This window comes from Nicotiana sylvestris, chromosome 8 (genome assembly GCF_000393655.2).
Source record: "Nicotiana sylvestris chromosome 8, ASM39365v2, whole genome shotgun sequence".
Taxonomy (NCBI): Eukaryota; Viridiplantae; Streptophyta; class Magnoliopsida; order Solanales; family Solanaceae; genus Nicotiana; species Nicotiana sylvestris.
In genome coordinates, this window is record NC_091064.1 from 2838661 (window position 1) to 2851575 (window position 12915).

Here is a 12915-nt window from a genome sequence, read left to right on the forward strand (position 1 = left end):
AGCAGAGACTTGAGATTCCTGTTACTGCCTCAGCGCTCCAAGAGACTCCCGCCCAGTTTATGAGCATGTTCGGCACATTAGCTCAGGCAGGATTGATCCCATTTGCTCATGCCACATCTCATGTGGGGGGAGGAGCACAGACTTACGCCGCCCATACCCCATATCAGCGGGTCTAGATTGACCAGGTCCTAATGGTCATGCCTGTATAGCTGGTTGCCCCAGTTCAGCCCAATGTTAGGGCAGCAACTTCTGAGGAGCAGCTCAGGCTCGAGAGGTACAAGAAGTACCACCCTCTTACTTTTAGCGGTTTGATGTCAGAGGATGCCTAGGTTTTTCTTGACGAGTGCTATCTTATCCTCTGTACGATGGGTATTGTAGAGTCTAATGGGGTTGCTTTCACTACGTTGTAGAGCGGCTTATCAGTGGTGGCGAGCATATGAGTTGGATAGTCCGGTCGAGGCAGCTTTACTCACTTGGACTCAGTTCTCAGATATGTTCTTGAGGGAGTTTGCTCCCAGAGTCTTAGAGGTGCATGGTGCGCAGAGTTTGAGCAGTTGCGCCAAGATTCTATGACAGTATCGAAGTATGCGGTCCGGTTGAGCCATTTGTTTAGGCATGCACCAGCCTTGGTTGCTATTGTTAGAGAGCGAGTTTGTCGATTTATCGAAGGGCTCAACCCTAGTATCAGATTTAGTATGGCCCAAGAGTTGGAGATGGACATCACATACCAACAGGTAGTGGAGATCGCTAGGAGATTGGAGGATATGTAGGCCCGGGAGAGAGAGGAGAGGGAGGCCAAGAGGCCTCGAGATTTTGGCACATGTAATGGTGCCTGTGCCCCAGTTCCAGCTCGTCATGGTAGGGGCTATGTGAGTCACCCTATTCATTCATCACTTCCAGCTTCCAGCGGTATTCCAGCACTTCTAGGCCTCAGGTTCCCTATTATGCATCGCTATTTTCTAGTGCACCTCATGCATGGGGTGCTTTCAGCGATTAGTCCAGCCGATAAGGCCCGATCCAGCCACAATAGCCACGTCCTTCGAAAGCTTTTTTTTGGGTGTGGTGACACTCGTCATATGGCGAGGATTGCCCTAGACTTAGGAGGGGTGCACCTCCATATACTACTCAGGCTCCACGTATTCCACCAGGTCATGGTTACGCACCAGTTGTCACTCCACATGCACAACCAGCTAGAGATGGAGGTCGGGCAGGTAAAGGCCACCCTAGAGGGGAAGGTCATGCCAGATATTATGCTCTTTCCTGCTAGGATGGAAGCAATTGCATCCGACTCAGTCATCATAGGTATTGTTCTGGTCTGTCATAGAGATGCATCAGTTTTATTTGATCCAGGCTCCACTTATTCCTATGTATCATCTTACTTTTCTCCATAATTAGGTGTATCCCGTGATTCTTTGAGTTCTCATGTCTATATGTCCACACCCGTGGGAGATTCTATTGTTGTTGGCCGTGTATATCGATCGTGTTTAGTTATTCTCGGTAGTTTTGAGACAAAAGCTGATTTATTGTTGCTCGGTATGGTAGATTTTGATATTACTTTGGGCATGGACTGGGTGTCTCCCTATCATACTATTCTCGATTATCATGCTAAGATTGTGACGCTGGCTATGCCAGGGTTACCACGGATAGAGTGGAGAGGTGCTTTAGATTATGTTCCTAGCAGGGTTATCCCATTTCTAAATGCTCATCGCATGGTTGAGAAGGGGTGTAATGCTTATCTAGCCTTCATAAGGGATGTCAGTGTTGATACTCCTACCATGGAGTCAGTTTTGGTAGTGAGGGATTATCTAGATGTATTTCTGGTGGATCTTATGGGCATGCCGCCTGACAAAGATGTCGATTTTGGCATTGATTTGTTACCAGTCACTCATCCCATTTCTATTCCACCCTATCGTATGGCCCCAACAGAGCTGAAAGAATTAAATGAGCAGTTGCAATAATTTCTTGATAATGGCTTCAATCGGCCCAGTGTGTCGCCATGGGGTGCTCCAATCTTGTTCATAGTAAAGAATAATGGTTCTATACATATGTGTACAGATTATCGCTAGTTGAACAAGGTCATAGTGAAGAACAGGCATCCATTGCCACGCATTGATGACCTATTTGATCAACTATAAGGTGCCAGAGTATTCTCAAAGATTGACTTACGTCCAGGCTATCATCAGTTGAAGATTCGGGAGCCAGATATCCCGAAGACTGCCTTCAGGACTCGGTATGGTCATTATGAGTTCCTTGTTATGTCATTTAGGTTGACCAATGCCCCAACAACATTCATGCACTTGATGAATAGTGTATTCCAACCCTATCTCGTCTTATTCATCATTGTATTTATTGACGACATTTTGGTGTACTCCCGAGCTAGAAGGATCATGAGAAACACTTGAGGACCGTGATCCAACTGAATTCTGGCTTGATTCGGTAGAATATTTAGGTCATTAGTGTCGAGTGAGGGGAATAATGTAGATCCAAAGAAGATTAAAGCAATGTAGAGTTGGCTCAGACCGTCTTCAGCTACTAAGATCCGGAGTTCTCTTAGTTTGGTAGGGTATTATCATCAATTCATAGAGGGTTTCTCATCTATTCCTGCATTAATGACCAGATTGACCCAGGAGGGTGCTCCGTTCAGGTTGACCGAGGAGTGTGAGGAGAGCTTTAAACAGCTCAAGACTGCTTTGACTACAACCATGTGTTGGTGTTGCCTACAAGTTTAGGGTCTTATACTATGTATTGTGATGCGTCGTATATTGGTCTTGGCACAGTATTGATGCAGGATAGTAGGGTTATCGCCTACGCGTCTAGATAGCTGAAGGTGCATGAGAAGAACTATCATGTCCACAACCTTGAGTTAGCAGCTATTTTTCATGCCTTGATGATTTGGCAGCAATATTTGTATGATGTCCCTTATGAGATCTATACCGACCACCGGAGTCTACAGCATTTGTTCAAATAGAAGGATTTTAACTTGCGGCAACGGAGGTGGTTATAATTGTTTAAGGACTATGATATCATCATTCTATATTATCTCGAGAAGGCCAATATGGTGGCCGATGCCTTGAGTCGCAAGGCAGAGAGCTTGGGCAGTTTACCATATCTACTGGTAGCACAGAGGCCATTAGCCTTGGATGTTCAGGCCTTGGCCAACCAGTTTTTTAGATTGGATGTTTTTGAGTTGAGTCAAGTCTTGGCTTGTGTGGTTTCTCAGTCTTTCTATATGACTGTATCAGAGAGCGTCAGTATGACAACCCCCATATGCTTGTCCTGAAGGACACGGTTCAACACGACAATGCCAAGGAGGTCACTATTGGGGATGATGGTGTGTTACGGATGCAGGCTAGGCTATGTGCGCTCAACATAGGTGGCTTGCGTGAGTTGATTCTCTACAAGGCTCATAGTTTGCGGCACTGCATTCATCTGGTTTCCTCCAAGATGTATCAGAACTTGAGGCAACACTAATGGGGGAGGCGGATGAAGAATGACATAGTGGAATATGTAGTTTGGTGCTTAAATTGTCAGCAGGTGAAGTATGAGCATCAACGGCCGGGTGGATTGCTTCAGAGGTTAGAGATTCCATAGTGGAAATGATAGCAGATTACTATGGATTTTATTGTTGAGCTCTCATAGGCTCAGAGGAAGTTTGATGCAGTTTGGGTGAGTGTGGATAAGTTGACCAAGTTGGCTCATTTCATTCCGGTGGTGACTACTTATTCTTCTAAGCAGCTGGCTCAGGTCTATATTCGCGAGATTGTCAGGCTTCATGGCGTGCCAGTATCCATCATCTTTGATTGGGGTACGTAGTTTACATCATGGTTTTGGAAATCCGTTCAGCATGAGTTAGGCATGTGGGTGGAGTTGAGTACAACATTTCACCCTCAGACGGACTGACAGTCTGATTGCATTATTCAGATATTGGAGGATATTCTTCGTGCATGTGTGATGGAGTTCGGGGGTTCTTGGGATCAATTCTTTCCGCTCGCGGAGTTTGCCTACAACAACAACTACCAGTCGAGCATTCAGATGGCTCCATATGAGCCTTTGTATAGTAGATGGTGTCGGTCTCCGATGGGTTAGTTTGAGTCGGGTGAGGCTAGGGTATTGGGTACAGACTTGGTTTAGGATGCTTTAGAGAAGGTTAAATTGATTAACGATCGACTTCGTACCTCCCAATATAGACAGAAGAGTTATACGGATCAGAAGGTTCGCGATGTTGCATTCATGGTTGGGGAGTTGTTCTTGCTCCGGGTTTCGCCCATAAAGGGTGTTATGAGGTTCGAAAAGAAGGGCAAGTTGAGCCCTAGGTATACGGACCATTTGAGATACTTGAGAGGGTTGAAGAGGTGGCCTACCGGCTTGCACTACGGCCCAGTCTAACTATAGTTCATCTAGTATTCCATGTTTTTATGCTCCGAAATTATCACGGTGATCCGTCTTATGTGTTAGACTTCATCTTAGTCCAGTTAGACAAGGATTTGTCTTATGTTGAGGAGCCAGTAACTATATTTGACAGGCAGGTTTAAAAGTTGAGGTCGAAGAAAATTGCTTCAATGAAGGTTCAGTGGATGGGTCAGCCAGTCGAGAAGGCGACTTAGGAGACCGAGCATGATATGTGTAGCCGTTATCTTCATCTTTTCACCACTTCAGGTATGTCTCTATACTTGTTCGAGGACGAACATCTCTTTTAAGAGGGGGAGGATGTACGACCCAGCCGATCATTTTGAGTATTTTAGCCTCGATCACCTAAATCATGATTCCTCTATACTATATTATGGTTATGTAACTTGTTGGGTGTTTGGTTTTAGTTTCGGGGGAGTTCTGGAGTGAAACGGGACACATAATCTCTGAGTTGGATGTTTCCGATAGCTCCGTATGTGATTCTGGTCTTAGGAGCATGCCCAGATGTTGATTTGGAGGTTCGTAGGTCGTTTTAGCATGATTTGGCGAAAGTTGAAAAGTTGGAAGATTTTGAAAAGTTTGACCGGGTGTTGACTTTATTAATATCGGGGTCGAATCCCAGTTTCGGATGTTGGAATAGGTCTGTGATGTCATTTATGACTTGTCTGCAGAATTTAAAGTCAATCGGAGTTGTTTTGGTATGAATCGACATTAGATTCGTAATTCAGAAGTTCATAATTTCTTAGGCTTGAATTTGGGTTGCGATTCGTAGAATTTATATTGTTTGATGTGATTTTTGGCCTCGACTAGGTCTGTTACGTATTTTGGTACTAGTTGGTATATTTGGACGGGATCCTGGGGCCCCGGGTGTGATTCGGATTGAATCCCGAACAATTTGAACTTGTAGAACTTGCTGAAGATTTGCAGCCTCTGGTGTCTTCGCACCTGCGGAGGGATTGGCCGCAGGTGCGGGATCACAAAGCGAGGTAGAGATTGCAGGTGTGGAGTTGTCCATGTACAGCTAGGTTGCAGAAGCGGAAAGAGATCCGCAGAAGCGACTTCGCTTCTGCGAAGGAGAGAAGCACAAGAGCGACAGTGGTCGCATGTGCGACATTTTTCACTGCAGGTGCGCATACGCAGATGTGGCCTTTTTCCTGCAGAAGCAAAGAGTGAGGAGTTAAGTTAAGGCTGTACCTGCGATGGAATATCCGCAGATGCGGCAGTTGGGTCGCAGTGCGATTTAACTAGGAAGAAAAGGGAAAAATCCGAAGGTTTGATTTATAATTCATTTTTGGACTTAGGGAGCTCGGTAGGAGGTGATTTTCTCGCGGGTTTGATTAATTTACATATTTCTATTAATAATTTCTTTATTTAATTAGTGCTTTGGAGTTTTAAATTGGGGGAAAACGGTAGAAACTCCTTGGGCTAAATTTTTGAGTTTTGAAAGGCGAATTGAGGTTGGATTTGGGTATTCTTATATGGGTTGACTCAATATCGAATGGGTGTTCGAATTTTGTAATTTTGGTCGGATCCCGAAACATGGGCCCGGATTGACTTTTTGGATCGATTTTTTCAAGCCTTTGCAAAGTTCGTAATTTCATTATTTGAATTAGTTTCCTATAGCTATATTTATAGTGTGAAATTATTTTGGATATATTCGAACCGTTTGGAGTTGGAAAATCGACAGAAAGGCCTTCTAGTGGATTAATTTAGTGTGGTTTGAGGTAAGTGACTTACCTAACTTTGTGTGGAGGAATTTTCCTTACGATTGGTATTGCCTGTGATAATTGTGATGTGTAAGAACTGGGTACGCAAGGTGATGAGTGTGTACATAGGATAAATATGGAAATTGCCGGTTGTTAGCTATGTAGATTCCTTTCCTGCTTTAATTGAGTTGCCTTAACATGTTATAGTCATCATATTTTATCTAATTTGACATGTCTACTTGTCTTATCTCTTACTTGCTAATTCTGCTACATGTTTAGTTGAAATTCTTATTTCCTTATTTGTATTCATTATTTATCTGTTGAATTCTTACTTGAAATTGCTATTTCTTGGAATATCTTGTTGTTGAAATTGGTATTGAGTTGCAAAGACCGTAATTTCTATTGAGGCAAAGTGTTAAGTTGTGAAATATCATTTTATTGAGTTATTCTTTCAGTTATTATTGTTGGGACTTTGTGTACATTGTGGTTGAGCGGTGAGTTCCTTATTGTGAAATTCTGTTATTGTTTGGTTTCTCTGACAACTGTGATATTGAAAACTTGAGGTGTGATTTGTGATATGTTATGATATTAAAACGCATGTGGTGGTATAAGGTCTGGGTGTTGAAATGCATACGATGAGATAAGGTGGGCTTGGTATGCGTGGCTAGTAGGGGAACTACTAGAAGCCATGCCATGTGATAAGGTGGGATAAAATGCGGGATGCTATTTTGAAACTAATAATTTTCAAAACTAAATGTAAAGGCTCCCGCAGTGATATAAAGAAAAGATTGTGATTTATTTTATTGATTTGAGACTACGAGGCGATACCTTGGTAGTGACTCTTGTTGATATTTTTTTCATTCTTTTGTACTTGTCTTTGATTGTTGTTTATGTAGCATACTATTAATTGTCTTTCTCCGTATTGCAATATTTGCTTAGTTCTATGTAGCTAATCTTGTTATATTATTCGTTGTTTTAATTTCATTGTTGTCTTTATTATACTACCTACATTTGTTCAGTTTTTTATTATTTTCAGTAGGGCCCTGACCTGACCTTGTCACTAATCTACTGAGGTTACACTTGGTACTTATTGAATACCATTGTGGTGTACTCATGCTACTCTTCTGCACATATTTTTGTATAGATCCAGGTACTTCTTACCAGTCCAGACACTAGTTGGGATTCTATTGCAAAGACTTCAAGGTATAGCTGCCGGCGTCCGCAGGCCTCGGAGTCCCCCTCTCTCTAGATCTCTTATTTCATTATCCTTTATATATAGACATGATGTATAGGATTATCCACTATTCATACTTAGAGCTTGTGATTTGTATTACGCCGGTTCCCGGGATTTGTATATGCTAAGTTGTAATGTTGTTTTTATACAGCGGTTGAGTTTGAGACTTATATCTACTGTTATTTCAATTATTGTGCATGTTGTTAGGCTTACCTAGTCTTAGACACTAGGTGCCGTCACGACATCCCATGTAGAAAAATTAGGGTCGTGACAATTTTATTTTTCTGTATTTCTATATTTCGCCTTAGTTGTATTCGTTGCGCGAATGAATATGGTCAATATAGGTGGTATCATTTGTATACACCCATGTATACAGTCGATAGAAGTTGTACACCCTTGTATTTCACCTTGGTTACAATTGATACATGTTGTATTTATTGCGCGAATGAAGACAATTGCGTGAACGAATACAGTTGATACAGGTTGTATTTATTGCGCGAACAAATACAATTGACACTTGTTATATTCGTTGTGCGTTTGAATACAAGTTAGTAACAATTGAATAATAGCTACAAATTATAATTAGACAAATTATAATTACTAAGCTCTAATTTATGAAAATTCCACTAAACTATGATATTCCATGACATGAGAAACCACCTAGATGCCACTTTCTCCCCATATCCGCAAAGACAGAGCAAAAGGTAAGGTCACCAAATGTTGTTTCTTTTAACCGAGTTAAATGAAATAGAAATGCCCTATAATATCACGAATATAGTTGTAAACAAAATTTTGTATATTTTTTAATAAAAAACAAATTTAAAATGTACATTATATATCCTATTTTTAATACAATAAATCAAATATTCAGTAAAAAATAATCTCTGCTTTACAATTTTTACCTTACTTATTTCTACATTACTAATCTCCAAATTATATTTTCTGCATGACTTGCTTCCAAATAAAACAACCCCTAAAAGTTACTTCGAATTCGTGCAAGAGTTTAGTCAAATTATTAATGACTATATTATAGTTTATGATTACATTTTAGCTCATCACAAATTAATTTATAATTATCAAAAATAATCTTATTTAATCAACTTCTTATTAATTTTTTTTTTTATCCTAGTTAGCAGTTCCAGCTCTATATAAAGGTCAGTGGTATAATTCGGTCAACACTGATTTGAAGAAATATATAATTGCAAATCATATGAAAGTGAATTCTGAGAAAATATATATGGCTAAGTGAAATTGGATATAAAACAGAACCATCTTAGTAGAATATAGCACCACTTCTAAGAAACTGATGAAACTAACTAAACACTTTCACCAAACGTTAATGGGCAAAGATCACGTTCAATCCACAACCGAAACTATTTATATTCTTAGTAACAAAAGTTTATAAAATTTGTATATTTTTTTTATATACAAAAAATATAAATGTTTCGGCTATTATTTTAAGAGCGGTTATACAATATCATTTCTCAACCTTTTAATTATAATAACACAGGTAAAAGTTTGAATTAATAGGTCGCCTATTGCCCTATGTACGTATCCCTAAAAAGTCATTTACTTCTCACATTTGAGAAGAGAAGTAAGTGCTACTATAACTATGGTGCAACATTTAATAAAGAGTAGTTTAATCACACTAACTATTTTCATCTAGAATTTAATATTTCCTTAATAGGTGTGTCCAAAGCAAATTGATCACTTATTATAAGCCAGATTTTGTTTGACCATATATTTTTTGCAAATATTTTGAATTATTAACAATTGTGGCTTATAATATTTTTATGTAGTTTTAAAATATATAAAAATTATTTTTAAGAAGATTGAACTTTTATATCAAAATTTAAACTAAATATTAATTAGTTTGACGCTCGTACTCCAAAAAGACTCACATCAGTGATATATTAATCATTTGTTTGAGCAATTAGAAACAAATAATTCGAACGAAACAGGCGCCAACACAATTACCATACGGTATTGTTGGTAACAAGCGGATAGATAATTCACAAGTTAATTATTCATAGAAATGAATTACTTGCATTAATGGTATAAAATATTTATAGAATCAGACACTATAATAAGGCAATTATAAATAAATCTCGATGATAAAGTATCGTTTATTGGCATTTTATGCCACGAAACAGGAATTTAGAACGATTTTCAATTTTTGGTGTGTTAGTGTCTATGACATCTTAATGAAGTCGGGCGACCAATCCTGAATCGCCTAAAATTATGTGGGCCCATCAGAAACGACCTAATGAATAATAATCATTACTTCTCTATTAACATTCTTCGGGCCATAAAACTGAAATTTCGCCCGATTCCAAGATTTTTATGTCCTTCTGCATGTGCCTGGACGACCGGATCCGGACCGCATAAATTTTTGCCAACCCATTAAAAACGACCTAAGGAACAATAGTCATCGCCTCGCCATGACCATTACTCGTTTTTGGCATTTTAGAATCATAAAACTAGAATTTCGCCCGATTTCCAAAATTTTCGTGTGCTATATCTCATGCCTCTTCATGGGCTCGTGCGACCAGACCCGGACCGACTAAAATTTTACCGGCTCATAAAAATAACCTAAGGAACAATACTCGCCGCCGCGCCATGACTGTTACTTAGTTTTTGGCGTTTTGGGGCCATAAAACTGGAATTCCGCCCGATTCCTAAATTTTTCATGTGTTACAGCCTACGCCTTCTGCACGGGCTCAAGCGATCGGACCCGGACCGTCTAAAATTTTTTCGGCCCATCAAAAGCGACCTAAGGAACAATGGTCACCACCTCACCACAATCGTTACTCGTTTTTTGGCTTTTTAGGGCCATAAAACTGAAATTGCACTCGATTTCCAAATTTTCGAGTGTTATAGCCCACGCCTTCTACATGGTCTTTGGTGACTGGAACCGGACCGCCTAAAATTTTGTCGGCCCATAAAAAATGACCTAAGTAACAATAGTCACCGTCTCGCCATGACCATTACTCATTTATTTGAGGTTTAGGGCCATAAAAATTGAATTTCGCCCGATTCTCAATTTTCATGTGCTATAGTCCATGCCTTCTGTATGGGCCAGGGCGACCAGATTTGGACCGCCTAAAATTTTGTCGGCCCTCAAAAATGACCTAAGGGATAATAGTCACCACCTCTCTATGATTTTTAATTATTTTTTGACTTTTTAGGGCCATAAAACTAGAATTTCGCTCGCTTCCTATAATCCACGCCTTTTGTATGGGCCCGGTGACCGGACCCGTACTGCCTAAAAATTTGTCGACCCATGAAAAATGACCTAGTGAACAAAAGTCACGGTCTTGCTCTGACCGTTACTCATTTTTTGGCGTTTGAGGGCAATAAAACTGAAATTCTGTCCAACTCTCAGGTTTTTATGTGTTATTGCCCACGCCTTCTGCATGAGCCCGAGTGACCGGACCCGGACAACGTAAGATTTTGTTGGACCATTTAAAATGACCTAATGAACAATAGTCATCGCTTTTCCATGACCATTACTCGTTTTTTGGTGTTTGAGGGCCATAAAATTGAAATTCTTCTGATTCTCAGATTTTCGTGTGCTATAACTCACGCCTTATACTTGGGCCCAGGCGACTGGATCTGGAGCGCCTAAAATTTTGCCGATCCATAAAAAATGACATAAAGAGCAATAATCACCGACTCACCATGATTGTCACTCATTTTTTGGCATTTTAAGGCCATAAAACTGGAATTTCGTCTGATTCCCAGATTTGCGTGTACTATAGCTTACGCATTTTGCATGGGCCCAAACAACCGGACCTAGACCGCCTAAAATTTTGTCAACCATAATACCAACCTAAAGAACAATACTCACCACCTTGCCATGACCGTTACTTAGTTTTTGGCATTTTAGGGCCATAAAACTAGAATTCCGCCCGATTCCTAAATTTTTCATGTGTTACAGCCTACGCCTTCTGCACGGGCTCAAGCGATCGGACCTGGACCGTCTAAAATTTTTTCGGCCCATCAAAAGCGACCTAAGGAACAATAGTCACCACCTCACCACAATCGTTACTCGTTTTTTGGCTTTTTAGGGCCATAAAATTGAAATTGCACTCGATTTCCAAATTTTCGAGTGTTATAGCCCACGCCTTCTACATGGTCTTTGGTGACCGGAACCGGACCGTCTAAAATTTTTCCGGCCCATAAAAAATGACCTAAGTAACAATAGTCACCGTCTCGCCATGACCATTACTCGTTTATTTGAGGTTTAGGGCCATAAAAATTGAATTTCGCCCGATTCTCAATTTTTATGTGCTATAGCCCACGCCTTCTGTATGGGCCAGGGCGACCAGATGTGGACCGCCTAAAATTTTGTCGGCCCTCAAAAATGACCTAAGGGATAATAGTCACCACCTCTCTATGATTTTTAATTATTTTTTGACTTTTTAGGGCCATAAAACTAGAATTTCTCTCGCTTCCCAAATTTTCGTGTGCTATAATCCACGCCTTTTGTATGGGCCCGGTGACCGGACCCGTACTGCCTAAAAATTTGTCGACCCATAAAAAATGACCTAGTGAACAAAAGTCACGATCTTGCTCTGACCGTTACTCATTTTTTGGCGTTTGAGGGCAATAAAACTGAAATTCTGTCCAACTCTCAGGTTTTTATGTGTTATTGCCCACGCCTTCTGTATGGCCCCGAGTGACCGGACCCGGACAACGTAAGATTTTGTTGGCCCATTTAAAATGACCTAATGAACAATAGTCATCTCTTTGCCATGACCATTACTCGTTTTTTGGTGTTTGAGGGCCATAAAATTGAAATTCTTCTGATTCTCAGATTTTCGTGTGCTATAACTCACGCCTTATACTTGGGCCCAGGCGACTGGATCTGGAGCGCCTAAAATTTTGCCGATCCATAAAAAATGACATAAGGAGCAATAATCACCGACTCACCATGATTGTCACTCATTTTTTGGCATTTTAAGGCCATAAAACTGGAATTTCGCCTGATTCCCAGATTTGCGTGTACTATAGCTTACGCATTTTGCATGGGCCCAAACAACCGGACCTAGACCGCCTAAAATTTTGTCAACCATAATACCAACCTAAAGAACAAAAGCCACTACTTCGGCATGACCGTTACTCTTTTTTTTGGCATTTTAGTGTCATAAAACTTGAATTTCGCCTTCTTTTCAGATTTTCGTGTGATATATCCCATGCCTTTTGTGCGGGCACGGGTGTCCGGAATTGAATAGCCTAAAATTATTTCGGCCCTTAAAAGACAACCTAATGAAAAATATTCACCGCCTCGCCATGGCCGTCCGACTCCCAGAATTTTCGTGTGCTATAGCAACGCCTTCTGCATGGGCTCGGGCAGGATCGCCTATAATTTTGCCGGGTCATCAAAAATAACCTAAGGAAAAATAGTCACCGCCTCGCCATGACCATTATTTTATGGCATTTTAGAGGCATAAAACTAGTAGTCCGCCGTATTTCCAGATTTCCATGTGTTATAGCCCACACCTTCTGCATGGGCTAGGAGACCAGACCAGACCAACCTATTTTTGGCCCATTAAAAATGACCTA

The 12915-nt window shown here is 40.6% G+C and overlaps 1 protein-coding gene across 1 annotated transcript; it reads left to right on the top strand.

Annotated features, from left to right (window-relative positions):
• The first annotated feature begins 1196 nt into the window (after positions 1 to 1196).
• LOC138874481 (uncharacterized) lies at positions 1197 to 1958 on the top strand. Its single transcript, XM_070152939.1, has 2 exons — positions 1197 to 1302; positions 1396 to 1958. The coding sequence occupies exons 1-2, from the start codon at positions 1197 to 1199 to the stop codon at positions 1956 to 1958; spliced, it is 669 nt and encodes a 222-aa protein (XP_070009040.1).
• The last annotated feature ends 10957 nt before the right edge of the window (positions 1959 to 12915 follow it).

Coding starts and splice junctions, on each gene's coding strand:
- LOC138874481 (XM_070152939.1), top strand. CDS start 1,197: ATGGAGGTCGGGCAGGTAAAGGCCACCCTAGAGGGGAAGGTCATGCCA. Junction 1,303..1,395: donor ATCCGACTCAGTCATCATAG/GTATTGTTCTGG, acceptor CTCCATAATTAG/GTGTATCCCGTGATTCTTTG.